This window comes from Oenanthe melanoleuca, chromosome 11, assembly GCF_029582105.1.
Source record: "Oenanthe melanoleuca isolate GR-GAL-2019-014 chromosome 11, OMel1.0, whole genome shotgun sequence".
In the NCBI taxonomy this organism is placed as follows: Eukaryota; Metazoa; Chordata; class Aves; order Passeriformes; family Muscicapidae; genus Oenanthe; species Oenanthe melanoleuca.
This window is the reverse complement of record NC_079345.1, coordinates 15731274-15747453: the sequence shown is the minus strand read 5'-3', so window position 1 is coordinate 15747453 and position 16180 is coordinate 15731274. Positions and strand designations below refer to the sequence as shown.

Below are 16180 nucleotides of genomic sequence, written 5' to 3'. Positions count from 1 at the left end.
AAATCATTTTAGTAGAATAAAGGTTGTATAAAAGTGAATTCCTGACCGCCACTAAATACCCACAACCTTGAGAAGGACCTGAGAGCTTTTTCTGTCATATGCTGTGGTTATGTCCTGGGTAAAATACCTTTAAGATCCTAAACTTTGCTGAGCAAGAAGTGCACAACCCTTGAGTTCTTTAGCAGACGTGACACAATACTTTATCTTTCCCTTAAACCTAAAGGAAACACCCAGCATCATTCTCAGAGCTGCTGCAGTTGAACCTGCCCTAATCTCCAGCTATCAAATGTGTGTTAGTGAGGTTCTTGTCTCCCTGCACTGCTGTGGCTCTTGCACACTCAGGGCTGGGATCCATCCACACATGCACATTTCATAGAAAGGGATTAGAAGCTGCAGGGACATTCTGTCACACTTGTGCTCCTGCTCCCTGCTACCAATCACTGCAGTCTGAGCTGGCTCAATAGAATGGAATGCTGAGCTGGGTCAGTGCTCACACACCAGCATTAAACTCGTTGTAAACTAAATCAATTTTATAGCAATCACACTGGTACAATGCTAAGGGGAAGTTAAGGTCTTTAATATAGGCTTAGATTGAGACATTTTTTAACAGGAGAAATATTAAGTAATAAAGCAAATTTGACTGCAATATATATTGTAAAACTGTAACCAGCAAACAAGATCAATTCAAATACCTTTCCTCTTGCCTGGATGAATTATTTCAGTCTTGCTGTAAAGTGATGTAGCTCAAACTGAGGATAAGCATGAATCATACTCTCTGTCATAACAACTGTATTACAGTTGAATATAACAGAGGATTTCATTTTTGTTTAGTTTTAATGAAGTCACAGAATGGCACCCAGTGGTAAGATCTGACTTGGAGAGCTTTTTGAATGGTCAAAAATACTGTGATAACTTACAAAGAATTAGGTTTGCAATCCTCATGGCACTACTTTCTGAAACAAAAAAAAAAAAAAAATTACACAAGGAAATCAAAAGAGAAGTATTTTCTTATTTGTATCATTAGAGACCTTTGGTATTTACCTTGATTAGTTTCAAGAATTTACATAATTAGTTCAATGGTTGGGGATGGATTTTACTGAAGATAATCCATTGGTATAAAATAACATGGAGATATTTTTCAAAGTCACAACATTAATGCATTCTGCTAATCTGATCCCAGTAGGTGGATTTTTACATGAAAGCTTCTCAGACTTCAGAAATTAGAGTGTCAAGACTTTTTACTGATTACCATCTGGAAGACTGAATGTTTACTGTATTTTGTAATCACTGTGTTTAGTTCCCATGGGTTTGGAATAGTGATTCTGGAATAAAGCACAATTTGTGCTCCTTGTAGTAGTAATAAAGGAAGACTTAGAGTTCTTTGGAATAAGTAAATAAGTCATATAGGATTTTCTCATTCTTTTATTGATGATTTTAATATCTCATATTGAGAAATAAGTAGCTCAAAATAGAGCTTAAGGATCAGTCTGAGGAATATGTAATAGGAGTATTTTGGAGAAAAATGCTTTGAATAATTTAGAAAGTAAGATATAAGGTTACAGGGGCAGAAACCATGTTGGTCACAGGTTTTGTGCCTTCCAAAAAAATTCACCTGCCATTTAAAGATGTTTTCATGGGTCACACTGAAGAAAGTAAGGAAAGTAAGGGAAGTTTTAGGGAGAAAAAAAGGGAAACTACTCTCATGCAGGTTGTGGTGCTTGAAGTGTTGGTGAGAAATGCAAAAATTTGTTGGTGCTGGTAAGAGATGGAAAAACCTCTGAGAGACTGTATAGAAATGAGTTTTTTGAGACAATCCAGTTATTGGATGGTGGTTCTAGTGAATCAGAGAACTGGAACAAGTCTGACAGACAAATCAGGTGGAACTAATACAAACCATCAGCATGGAGTAAAATAATAGGAGATAATAAAATAATAGGAGATATAAAAAGACATTCCTTGTTTTCTGTAGTTTTGCATCTTCCTAAAAGAAAGCAAATTCTCTGTAGTGAGGTACACACAACCAAATACTTCCTCTATATAAATAAACTCTTTTATTGTGAATAGACAGAAATTTGAGTAAACAGATGCTGATTGATGAAAGCTTGGGAAGCAGCAAGAAAGTAATCGCCTGTGGGGTTTTGGTTTTGTTGTATCCAGAAGGGGCTTGGAAGGGCTATTGGTCAAAGCATAAAACTAAAATGAAATACCTTTTCTTACACCATAGTAGCAAGGAATTGATAGTACAAATGATCTTATGCTTGCAGACACAACCCCAAAGGGTGTCTGTAGATCTGCATCACAGGAATTCAGCACCTCAGGGTTTCATCCACACCACTGTGCAGCTCCTGAGAGGACAAGGACTGCTGGCTTGAGAGAGACAATAAAAGCAGCAGCACATGGAATAGACACTCTGAGTTCTGGGGTATTTCTTACTTTATTTGACCCCAAATACTGAAAATTGAAATAGCCTGAACACCAGAGCAGGGCTGTGGTTGGAAGGGCCCCCTGACCTGAGCTGGCACACAGCAACATTCCTGTGGAGCTCCAGAAAGCTGGATGAGCTTCCACTTGTGTGGAGAGGGCTCTGTTGGATTCCCAAGGGAAGGAACCAGGCAGGACTGCTGCTGCAAGGCTGTTCAGAGCAGAGCAGCAGCACTGCCCTTCCACACTCCAGCACTGGAATTCCAAAGCCAGCAACACTGCACCACAAAAAACAGAGTGATTAGGATTAGCTCTGCATCTTCTGAGGGTGGAGGAGCAGGAGAGTTTAATGACACTCATAATTACTGAGGGCAAGAGAACAAATGAGTTCATCTTGTTGGTTGGTGTAGAGTTTCTCCAGATGATTTTTAAAGAGATCACAGGGCAACATTGCTGAGGGAAGAGTTTAAAAACTGATGGCATGGAGCTTGATAGTCAGTAACAGCATAAAATATCTCTTTTTTTTACCTGCATAGTAATGAATGTAATAACATTTACTTCCTGCCATAATTTGTTATAAGAGATTGTGATGGAGTACAGGAATATAGCAAAATGAGCATCATATATTAATTCATATATTAATTCAATTTAGGCATCAGACTGCTGCACCCTAACAGAGAACAGAGGGTCTCTTGTCCCTGTGGCTGCCAAAATTCATTTGCAGCTAAAGGAATTTTCCTCACCATAAGAGCTGCTGCTGCAGCCCAGCATCTCTGAAGTCCCCAAGCTTCAGGGGTGTCTGGGGCATCCCTGTGTGCAAAAGCACACCCAGCTGCAATTTACTGCAAGATGCATTAATGCTTAGAAAGGTGGATAAAGGGGACCAGTTCTGAGCTCCTCTACTTGTGGCTTTGATGTGCTCAAAACCATTATCCTAGCATTGGGACCATGCTTTTGTAATTTCTACCATCAGTTCCAAAGGTTCAGCCAGTCCCAGGGAGCCACAGGAATAGAGTAGGAGTTCTGGCTTTGTTGCTGCTCTAAAAGAAATACCAGTGGAGGACCCTAAAGCTTTATCCTGATTCACAGGATGTGTCTTCTTTGCTTTAATGTGTCCCAGGGATTTCATCACCAAATTTCTACCCTGCAGAACCAACTCTTGACTCTGAAAGGAATAAGGTAATCATTTCCTATGGTAATGAAGGAAAAAAAATACTTTTTTCAAGCTTATCTTAATAATAAGTGATACTGAGAAAAGGTGTGCCAGTTTGAATCAAAATGAGTGTCTGTTCTGTCTGTGCAGGTTCTGAGACAATGCACAGTCTCACAGAAATGTCCATTCTATAGCACTTTTCTGCAACCAAAAGTTTGTCTTCAGCTGCTAGTGCTGAATGCCCCTGAGCTGGCCTAACCTGCTGGAATTCCCTCTATTGATGGATCAAATTCCAGGCTCTTCTCCTCTTTTATCATGTAGAAAAGCTCCCATGGAACTGATAATCTAGGCACTGCTCTTTAGTACTTCTAAACATTTAATTTGTTGTTTATTCTGCCTTTTTTTCTGCTTTATCCCTGTTGACTCTGTAAGTAAAGGCTGGCAAGATTTGGCTCAGTTATTCTGTAATTACAAGGCTTTAAATCTCTTTTTCTTTGAGTTTTACTGAGACAAAACAAATACTCATTGACGTCAGCAGGAGCTTGTAGGAAGAAGGAAGGAGTGAAAACAGCCCAGTTCTGCAGCTGTAGCTCTCCATCCAGAAGATGTATCACTTAATAGGTGTCTTCAGCAGCCAAGGGAGGACTCTCAGTTTGCCTGTAGCATCAGTTTTTATTCCTTTGACATTTTTCTCATCTTGGGTCTGGTTTTATTCTTGCTGCCATGGCAACATACAGAGAGGCTAAAAGGTACTCCAGAGAAAAGGTCTCTCCTCACTGACGGGCAGCAGAAGGGAATAGAGGCCATTGCTGCTGTTTGCAACTGCAAATAGCAATGGAGGGATGAAAGGGATATAAAAAGTATTTTCTGTTTGCATGTGTGCAGGCAAAACCATTGGTGCAGAAGTTCAGTGTGACAGGGCATAAACAGTGGTGTTGGATAAAATAATTTTTGCTTCCTTCTAGCAGAACAGGACACAACATGATGTGACATGGAAACAGACTTCATGGTCCAATTTTTTCCTGTAGGAAGAATACTCTAATCAGCTCAAAATCATTGCTAGTGATACTCATTTTTTACATTTGATTGTATCCTTGTTTTCTCCATGCCCATGTCGGCGTTTGTGAAAATTGGGCCCCGCATACCCTGAGTTTGCTGTGTCTTCTTACATATGCTCAGTGCTCAATTCCTGCATCTTAAGAGCTGGCTGCATTCACCACAGGCAGGAATAGAGCCTATTCAAAATCCTGTAAATATTGTGCTGCTTTTCCATCTGTCCTGCAAGCTGCTGCACACCCTCAACCTCCAGGAGAGCAGAGAGTCTGGGAGGTCTCTTCAGAATTAATAGTGTAGGTGAGACAGGAGAATCCAGGCTGGCTGCAGATGTGGGTTTGCCACATACCCAGCTCCCTCATGAACAGGTAATTGAAGGATTTTGTCACAGCAGATAAGGCAATTTAACACTAGAAGCACTTTTCTGGTGGCTATTCTTCTACACAGTGCAAGGGAAATATTCCTATCACAAATGCAGATCATTCCCAGGGAAGTGTGCTGTGCTGAATGCAGGTTATTCCATTGCTCTCAAGGGAAATAATCCCTTACAGCAAAGGATGGTTTTGTCCAAATAACTGTGTCTGATAGGATAATTGTCCCTAATCTCACAGGAAAACAGTTTTTCTACAAAAGTTTGTACAAGAAGGCAGCCTGAGAAAGGGAAGTATTGCAAACTCACTTTAAAAAATAAAACCAAAAAAGTTGAAACAAACCCAGCACGTTTCCCACTGAAATATCACTCCACAACATCATAGTTTATAAACACCAGAGAGATTTCAAGATTGTCAAGAAGAAAATACGCCAGCAAAGCAACAGGACTGAACTTTGACAGGTTCTCTTTTGGGGGTGGAAGGGCAGGTGGTAGCAAAGGAGCCAGTGGGGGCTGGCCAGATGTGTGTCCTGGCTGCCCAGGAGCCATGTCCTGTCCCTTCTGAGCCCAGGCCACCCCAGCAGGGCTGTGTGCCTGCAAAGGGAGATTCACCTCTGCTCAGTGCTTCCCCTGCCCTGACACCCAGAACACCACAGGTTCCCTCAGAGCTGCCAGCACTTCAGGAACTGCTGGCCTTGGTTCCCTGACTTTCTTCCCTTCCACAGACCAGATCTACACAGACATAATCCAGAAGCCAGATGATGTGATTTTTCTTTGTGTAGTTTTAAAAGCCATATATACCAAAAGCATGAAAGAAAACTCCTGGTCTGAGAAGAACATCTGCAATTAAAATGCAGCTTGCAATCCATGTGAAAAACAGCATAGCTTTGTAATAGAACACAGCAGTGAGCCTGATAAAAATTATTTTGCTCTATGGCACTAATGAAAGCTTATAGTATTAAAGCTTTGCTTATGTGGGATCTCAGCTAGAATCTACTGCAGTATGCATCTTTTTTCTTCATTACTGTATAGAAATAATGCTTAAATAATTATTCTTGATATTATTGTTTGTCATTCTAATGGAAGTAGCTCTGGGCTCATTGAAATAGTGCCAGTTATGAGCAGCAACAGAACAGTGTCAGCCCTAGAATGAAAAATGGGCATGTTTTTAATTCAGATTATTTTTTCATAAATGTGAAGGGGATTTGGATCATTACCTGTGACACTTGGGTTGCCAAAGTAACCTTGACTAGCCAGCTGATGTTTGCACAGCGCATGGCACTGTCACCATGGAGACCCTGTCCATGTGATTTTGCAGGCATGATGCAGTTGCAGGCATCTCAGAGAGGAATTAATTGTTGGTGAGCAACGCTCGTGCAGACAGCTCTGCCCTGGCAGACAGAGCCTGCAGTCAAACACCAGCTAAATTTTTCCTTTCTGTTTTAGCTGCAGAGAGGAGCAGGGCAGGGGCAACAGGAGGGAGCTCTCTGGACTGTCATAAGGGAAACACTGAGTTGTCCTGGTGGAAAGTTCATGCTCACATTGGGAGGAGTGGTCAAAGAGTGCTAGTCTGTGTAAAACCCGTGCTTGAATGATAATATTCATTTACAGAACATATGTTTGAGTGATTGAAGGCTATGGAGCACTCCTGATATTCCTTTATCAACTGAGGCTTTTTTTCTCCTCCCAGTACCTGCTCTCACTCATTCATGTGTGACCTAGTGATGTCAGGGAAATTGCACCAATACAGCAGGGTCTGAAATCTGTTCACACAGAATATTCAAAATTCTCCTCCAAAAGTAGCTGTTGTGCTACTTTCCATTCTTTCCATTCTTTCCATTCTTTCCATTCTTTCCATTCTAACCTCTGATGAACCACACAATGGGACTGTGAGGTGGATTTTGGATCTGGTTTGCACAATACCAAACCAAAGACCAACCAAACCTTTTGATAAGAGATATGGTTCTGTTTCTGATGGTTAAGCAGGCTAAAGGGTGTTCCCTCCTTTCTCTCCATACTCTTTGGAAGAACAGAAGCCTCAAGGTAAAGTCATTTTTCTGTGGTGAAATGCTTTGTTCCACCTCTTTTACTTAATCATGAACCAGCTGGATGACAACAGATGGTTAAAAGGTGCTGTTCCTATTTCTGGGTGCTACAGCTGTGATGAGCAGGCTGCAGTAGGATCAGGTGGGGGTTCTGTAGATGTGACATACAGCCCTCAAGGAGACAGTCCAGGCTCCAGAAACTGCCCAAGAGGCAGCATGTGAATGGATGAGCCAGTGAGTGCAGAATGGTGTAACTGGGTTTGAGGCAGGCAGTCACATTGACATTTGGGAACTGCTGGAAAGCATCACTGGAGCACCAGCTTTGGACAGGTCTGTGTTGGACACACTTATGTGAAAAAAACCCACCACAAACCACATGGATGTTTAAAAATAATACTGGGCAGAAGTTCTCACAGGAAGGGGTGTGGGCAGAAGGACTTGGGTTGGTGGGCAGATGCAGGTGGTAAATGTTGCTCCTTTTGTCTTTGCTTTTGGTCTGAAGAATCAGTTAAAGGATTAAAGAGGAAAGGTGTAGCTGAAAAAGTAGGGCTTTGATTTGATATGTGCAGCACAGCTTAAAATTTATGAGGGGATTATTTCATGGCTGGAGGGAACAGTCATGACATGCTGGAAGGCTTGGACATTTCCAGTGTGTAAGCAGGGGATGAAAGGTGATTCTTTGAGATGGTGTATAAAAATAAACAGTAATCTTGAACCTGAAGGTGTGGAACTAATGAGAGGGAAAATTGCAGTTGTAGATCATAACCTGATCTCTGCTTCAGTGTGCCCATCTGGTACTGAAGGATGTTTCCTTCATTTGGGTACTGATAACCTTTTTGACAGCTTGTGATGATACAGTGTTAGAACAACTGGGGAGTTTTACAGATGACTCTGAGATAATTGAATGAATATCACTCCTGGTTTGGATTAAATTTGTAATTTCTGCAATTCCAGAAAGCTGGCTTCTTACTTGTACACTAGTAGTGCTTTGCTATCTGCTATTATTAGTACTTTACTATGTAGAAGAAAGAAGTGGAGAATATTATTATTCTTTTTTTTTCTATGCAAGCTTGTATTTTACCTTAAAGGAAAATTGCTATCAGCTCACTAAAGACAATAACTACAATAAAATCATACCATGTTCCCAGTGCATACACAGGTGCTGTGTTGAGTAGTGGAAAATAGTTTATGCCTGTTACTGTAGATGATTTACATTTTCTTTTAATGAAATAAAAATTTTGCAAATCATTAACTAAGAGAAATTGAAATGTGGGTTTTCTTGAGAGATATATCAATATATCAAGTCAGTGTATCATTTTTGCCAGGACCAGTGGTCCACTAATGTGTAATAGTTCTGATTCCATTGCAGATCCTGGATAGAAATTGTGTCAATCTGGGGCTCTCAAGGCTAAAATCTGTAGTTTGGCATTAGTTCAGACCTCTCAGGGCTGAGCCATACTGAAAGCAAACACAGGACAATGGAGTTTTGTCCTTTATTCCAGTGGAAACTCTTCATATCAGTAAACACCCCTTTGCACTGTTTCCAGTCCAAGAACCCTCTGATGATGATACTGCACAAGAATAATTTCAATTAACTCATCCATATAAACAAAAAGTAAAATCCATTTACTTAGCTTTGAGCTGACAAATGCAAATAGCATCCAATATGGAATAATTGGTGGAAAGATTTAGGGATAGAATGCTGTAAGAAGATGAAAACCCTTGTGATTCTTTCTGCTAGAAGGGATATTTATTTTGAATCAAAATTCAACCACTTCAGGGAACCTCCAGTAAATTCTAGAATTTCTTCATGCCTCCCTGTACAACCAATTAAGCCTGGGTCTGGTTTTAACCAGTACAGAGGGATGTACTTTCTTCATAAGGAATATGCAAACACTGAGGCACAAGCCCACAGCAAGTCCTCCCTCTGTGAAAGGCACAGAAAAGAACTAAAAGTTTCCATACAGTCTGTGCAGAACAACTTAACCATACTTGCACAGCAAAGAAGGTTTTTAATCCTCTCTGCTATAGGAGAAGAGGGAATGGTTTTCATAGGCACCTTGGGAAACAAGTAGTTGCAGTCTTGGTTGAACAAGTGGACTGTCAGCAGCCATAAAAATAAAATTACTCATTTCTAAAAGAGCTCGTGGTCCCTTAACTCAGGCATGGTGTGCTGAATGGCATTGCACTAGGACAGAATTGGACTGACTGGGTAGGTGAGCTGCAAATAACACTAAAAGGCACAGATGTTGTATCAGCTCTTCAAATTCTTTTCAATGTTTTTAGATATTTTAATAGCTCCATCTGGATTCCATAGCCACTATTATTGTTATAAGTTTTATTGTTCCCTCTGCCTGCTGTTCGAATTTGCAAGTTACTTAAAAGTGTCTTGGAAACAACTCCTGAACCTTTCTCCAGGGGCTTAAATTTGATATTGTGTATGTGAAAAAAGCAGGGAAAGCACATTTTCTCAAATTTGCCTTGCTAAATATGATATGGTACAAATTAAAATAAATGTTGCATGCCCTGCTTTCCACATGATGTTCTGGTTATAAATTTCAGTGGACGGGCAAATGTGTTTGCTGATTTCTCCAATTCTATTGTTTATGCTGTGCTGTAACCTCCTAAAAGCTTGATTTGGGTAATAACAGACATAAAAAATTATACAGCTCTGTTTCTCCAGCATCATGGTTGGATGTTCTTAAAGGAATATTATCCATAGTGCAGAACTCATCTCACAGGGTAGTTGAGTGTTGTTTATGCTCTAAGGTAGCTTCATAAAAGGTATTGTGATTTTGTGGACTACACTTAGAGGTCAGCCTGCTGTCCAGTGGGATTCATAAGATTGTGTTTTCTGAGGTGAATTTACAATAATGCCCTAAATTAGAAAGCCATTGCATTTGCAGTGCAATTTTTCTTTTGTTCTAATAGAAATTTTCTTAAGTCTGGTATTTAATAATTGAGAGAACACCTCTGTAAAATTCAAGGGGTGATACTGAGTTCACTGCAGTCAGCTTCCCAAGTAAGGCTGACAGATGGGAGAGACATTTTGTGCTGTGCCCAGCATCCATTATATTTAATTGGAAGATGAATGCTGTATAATCTTTAAAAATCACATACCTCCTTCTGTATTAGACGTTCAGGGAATAGTCTGGGGGCCTGGACCCAAATTCAGTTTTTAAATGTACTGTGGGACCCATCAGGTCCCAACTCAGCGTTTTCTTTCAAATGTATATGCCATTATTCTTAAAATATTCAATGGAACTATGTCACAGGTGCTAAATTCTGTTAACATAAAACTCTTTCTGTCTCAATGAGTCCTGTTATGCTGGCAAAGAGCAGTGTGATGAGGATATGGAACAGCCTTTATGGGCACATTTTCAGTTCCTGAAGTTTCCCACTGTGAAAGTGAGGAAACTCTTGACATCTTCCAATTTTTAGTGATTTGTAGAACCATAGATTGGAAGAGACCTTAAAGCTCATCTCATTCCACCCCATGCCATGGGCAGGGACACCTTCCACTCTCCCAGGGTGCTCCAAACCCTATCCAACCTGGCCTTGGACATTTCCAGGGATCCAGGACCTGCCACAGCTTCTCACCATGCCAGTGACTCGACAGTGGTCTGTGTGCTGCACATTAAACATTCAGCACAACACACTCACACACAAATTCAGTTTATCAACGAGCTCTCCTGAGTTGTGAAACTTCCTACATCAAAATAAGCTTCTCTCCAGTGCACTTGTAAGAAGAGGTTCTTGTGCCTTTCTCACAGGCACTGATTGCAGCCAGCTGTTAAACAGATGGTCTTGGTGAGATCAATAGGACACCAGTTATTTAACTTTTTTTTTTTTAAAGTGAGAAAAAAAAAAAAGTGAGAAAAAGAAGGAAATAAATGTTTGCTTAGGCAGCAAGACCCACAGTACTACATTAATCCTAGTCATAGCCTGGACACAGCATTTCCTCCGTGGTAACACATAAGAAATTGAAAAATATCATAGGTCAATTAGAAAAATGTGTCATACTTTCAGTGAAAGTAGAATGTCTTGATAAATATTCTGCAAAGACAAAATGCAAGGAACAGCCTCTTAGGATTCTCTCCCTGAGCCTATATTTCTCCCTGCACCTCAGCTATCCATCACCTTGGTTCTGCATTAACCTTATGATGTGTTGTGCTATTCAGAGACTGTCCTCAGGACTCACATCCCATTTTGGCAAACACAGTGCAAAAGCCAGGCCTTACAAATTCACTAGAAATGTTAAACTCTCAGTCTTTTCTCAAGCAGCTCTTTGAGTGACCTTGCACACCTTAAACATTTTGCTGGTTTTGGAAGGGAGGGACTCAGAACTCTCCTAGGCTGTGACTGAAAATTATCAATGGTGATCTTTCTTTCAGGTGAAGGAGGCCATGCAGAGAATCCATGACCGAGGAAATATAGGAAAACTCATTCTGGATGTGGAGAAAGCACCCACTCCCCTGGTGAGTGCAGAGCACTGCAGACATCAATACATCAATGTACAGCCAGGCACTGGCTTATGGACACATGTCCCTTGTAATGCTTTTTTGACACTGATTTCTTCTAAACCCATAGCACCAAATACCACCAGTAACCATAATTTCTGAATTTAACCCAAGTGAAATATACTTCCTGAAGTGCCAGCAGATACTTCTCTATCCTGCATATCTGCTTCTCCAAAAACGTGCCAGGAAGTGTTGGATTGGGGTCAAACTGCCACGTGTCTTTCTGCTCATGTGATGGAAAACAGAGTTCTCTCAAACCAAAAAATTCCCCTATTAATAATTGGATTGACCAGGAAAAAACCCAGTCAATATTGCTTCAGTGTGCAAACATAAAAGTGCTTTCTGATTCCCATACTAAACTTAGAGTATACTTTTGGTAGGAATTTAATTTACTGGTTTTTGTAATATATGAAGTATAATGTGTATTTCTTGAAATATCCTGAAGGAAGATAGTAGTGATGGAGCTCTGGTCCATTAAATTTGGAGCACTTAGGATAGTACAGAAACCTTTCAGAGAGCAATGGTAAATGAAAGCCAGGCTCACTCCTGAGCACTCACTGATGGTGTAGGAAAGAGCAGTAAAGAAGGCAATGCAAACATGACTTTAAATCAATACTGATGTATGAAGTTTGTTTTCAGACTTAAGAAACCTCCTGTTTCAAAAGAAAATAAAAGAACCGGAACTTGCAGTTAAGCTCTTACTCACTCTTAAACTGCCCCCAAATCTCATACAAACTCTCTGCAAGGAGAAGGAAGGCTTTGAGGACCTCACATGTGGAATATTACCCTTTCAAGAAAGGGTGTTAACTCAAAAATATGGGTAACTTCAGAGCAATGTTTTCTCTGCATTAAAATCGGGTTGTGTTTGAGATTTTTATTTCCAGAAGAGTCTGATAATCAAACAGGGAAGGAACATAATTTCCTTTCTCTTTAAAAAGTAAAAGGGTCCCTTGCTTATTTGGTTTTGAAGTAGTTATAAGGTAATACAAGAATCTTCTTGTGTCCTAAGAGAGGAGACATGGGTGTATGAGAGAATCCAGTCACTAATCTGTGCTGTTAAACACTAACCCATCCAGTGAACCACACTCTTGTGCCTCCACAGACCTGTCACACTGACAGGGTGGAGTGCTGGAGGGTCCTGCACCTTTACACAGCTTGTAATAAATATTTCCACCTGAAAAAACCCACAGTGTACTCCTTAAATGCTGCTCTGAACTACAGATTCTTGCAATTGCCTTGCAGGCATCTTCAGTAAAATAGGAAAATGCAGTTTCTTCCCACTTCTGTGTGATCTGGGATCTGCACTCTCTCGTGGGTGTATCCTGCCAGCATCTACATATCCACTGCTCTGTGAAGTTTCATTGGGTTTTTAGTATCTAAAAGAAAGGAAATTGCCCCCTGAGTTTTGCCACTGTTCCTCAGATGGGGCCATCCATTATCCAGTTCCTGAAAGAGCAGATACAGGAGCTGTGACCCAGAGGTCCCACATTCTGTAAACTTCCTACACAGCTGTGTTTCCTATCCAATACCTTACTATCAGTTTACTACAGTGCCCAGAGCAGAGTTCTCGTGAGCAGCTGTCCTGCAAACAGCTCTCTCAGGAAACAGAGAGCAGCTCACAGCTGTAGCTGGGAGTGCTGTAGTCTCCTTGAGCTCCCGGAGCCGCTTTGCCAAACGAAGCAAACAGACCCCGAGGGTGAGGCAGGGGCTCTGATGTCCTTCCCCTCCTCTCCTGTCCCGGTGCAGATGGCCAACGACAGCACGGAGACGAGCGAGGCTGGCGAGGAGGAGGAGGACCACGAGGGCGACGCCGAGAACAAGGAGCGCATGCCCTTCATCCAGTAGCACCTGGGCAGGGAGCGCGAGGAGCCGGGAAGGAGCGGGAGCAAGGCTGGGAAATCTCTCCTGTGCATCAGTGAACAAATGCTGTAGTACAGTGTGTGTTGTATTTGTTTGCAGTCAGCTGAGCTATGAGCTGTTGATCATTGTTGTTTTGAACTCAAGTGCCATTCTCATCCAGTGCAGTATTACGACATTTCTGTGTAATACCAGGTTTCCCTGTAGGAGTCCCATGGATTTTTCTGTTCTTGTTTGAAAACCTTATTAACTTACTGTGTAATTTTAGATGGGCATCTTTCTCATGCAAATTCCAACATCTTGCATAAAGTTATTTGGGAGGTTTGGGCTTTTTTTGCAAGTTGGAAACAGTAAAAAAAAAAAAAAAAAAATCCCCACTTGCTGCCTGAAAGATTCAAGTAACTGGAGGGATAATTTTATATTTCTGGATTTTCAGTGTTAAAATAATTTTCCTTTAATGAACCACAAATAAAAGTTGCAACAAATATTACTTTTCATTTTCCTCAGTCATACTTCATCATTTCACAAGCAATCCTATCTTCATTTTCAAAAGTACCTCATCCGGAATCATGGAATTGAAAATTGTGCAAGAAATCATTAATTGAGAGGCTTTGATCAACATCTTCTGGTAAGGACACATTGACTCATATGTCAAATTCAAACCAATTTTTAATTTCATTTTTAAATTGCATTGGTAAGGATCACTTAGCAGGATGTGGAAAGAAATTTGTTGATGGAGTTTATTGCTCTGAAATTGCTAATGTGTGGTCAACTGTCAGGCTGGAGCTGAACTCTTGCAGAAGTTAACCCTGTAAAAAAACAAAAGAGGTTTAGGCCTTAATCCCACCACAAATCATGTACAGGGATAACTTCTATCTAGCTGAATTTTTCTATCAAAAGCTCTGATCCATATGTACAGTTGCATTTATAATTATTTACAGGATCAAGTATTCAAAGACCAGCTAGTCTTATCTACCTCCCAGTAATGGAAACTATATCTAAACATGAAAAAAGTAAATATTTTTTTCCACATCCTTCACCTATCCAAACAGCAGCTACTCAGGTCCTCAACTGTCTTGTTAAAACAGTTATTTCAAAATTACTGTGATCACCTACAGTAGAAATGCTGAAGGACTGGCAGAGACCTTGCATAATGCCTACAACTTTGAATTAATATTCATTTTTTTTCAAAAGAAAGTATTTACCCAGACATGATCAAATCTACAAGAAACATGTTATGATAGAAGTTAAAAATTAATATAGAAAAATAAAAAGTGGGGGCTTCTCAGGCTTTTCTCAGTGTGGGAGGACTTCTGGGTGACTTTTATGTGTGGTTTTAGAAGATTCTCATTAGGTTTTTTGTGTTTGTTTGGTTTTGCTGCCTGAGTATTAATGTCCATCTCTGCACTGTACTCATGAAGTCACTGTCAGATATTTGTGCAGATGGTTCATTCTGAAGGACTTCCCCTTGGGTCGAAAAAATTCAAAAATAACAACAAGAAATAACCGTGGAGAAAAATGCCAAAAAGCTTTTGAACTATTAATCCAACCAGAACTTCATTTTTCTCTTCACTTCATTATAGTTGAGTTTATTTTCACGCTGGACTTGCCTATACTTCCAGTGCCATTTTGGGCCCAAACAGGGACTTTATCCACAGAAGAAAATATGTATTCAGTGAGAGTTTTCCATTTATTTGGCTTGCCAGTTGGACTTTTAAGAAGGGCCATTAGGTTTTCATGACTCATCAGCTGACAGCAGTAGGAAACATGCCCAATTTTGTTTTGCAGCTAGTGTAATGATGTTGTCCTGCAACAGACCTTAACATAACTAGGAATTTTGATTTGATGCCAAAGTGAGCAATATTGCTGGTGACCTTCGAGCTGGCAGTAAGTGGCATTCTCAAGGCCTTAAATTAGTAGGGCAAGCAGAATAGCAAACCCATTCTTCTGTTCCAAACCACAGTCTGGTGGGCTCTGCTTCTAAATTACCCTGCAAGACAAATATGGGTGATCTTGGTCATGGCCACAGACACCACGGGGACAACAGTCTCGTAATTTTGGCTAGTCCTTTCTGGTTTTGTTAGCAAGGCAAAAAATACTCTTCATGCAAATTCATACCAATTTTAGGGCCATTTTCTGATCAGCAGAATACCAGGTAGTTGCAGTGAGTACACAGGAATGCTTCTGGAAGTCCCTGAGTGCAACACAGCTGAGCGTGACCATCAGCGAGCGAAGCTCTGCTCTCTGCTCTGTGCTTTACTGGGATCAATACAGCACAGAGGGAGGCTGCTGCTGAAATGGAGCTTTTCAGGCATCCATTCTGGAAGCAGGATGTGTGCTAGCAGAATTTGGCCCACAAGTACCTTTGAGGAGACCACAAGCAGTAGTATCACGCTGGCAAGGCTGCAGGCCGTGCTGTTCAAACTGGTGAAGCCAAGGCTTGTCCCTGACCAAGTCTTACTGTAGCAGAATGAAGGGTTGTGCTTACTACTGACAGTGTTGTTTAAACAACTCTGAGACAATTGGATAGTTTCTTCAAGTGAAACAAATTATTTCTCAATTTGCCTTAAAGGAACTGTGAAAGCTTCTTTAACTTAAGCCTGATTGAAGTGAACTGAAACACTGTTTAATTGTATTTGTTGCTTTAGAGCTTTTGTTATATTGTGCCTACAAAGCAAATTATGTTTACACAAAAATATAAATAAAATGTTGAGCATAGCATTATCTTTGGCTTCTATGTTTTATTCTAGTATTATGGTCA

The 16180-nt window shown here is 40.6% G+C and overlaps 1 protein-coding gene across 1 annotated transcript in view; it reads left to right on the top strand.

The window, feature by feature from the left end:
* VAT1L (vesicle amine transport 1 like) overlaps positions 1-16140 on the top strand; it is a 52985-nt gene extending 36845 nt beyond the window's left edge. The window contains exons 8-9 of the mRNA XM_056500878.1: positions 11437-11520; positions 13309-16140. Coding sequence (XP_056356853.1) covers positions 11437-11520; positions 13309-13407 — 183 coding nt within the window. The 3' untranslated portion in view covers positions 13408-16140. The remainder of the gene's footprint in view (positions 1-11436; positions 11521-13308) is intronic.
* Positions 16141-16180: the final 40 nt, after the last annotated feature.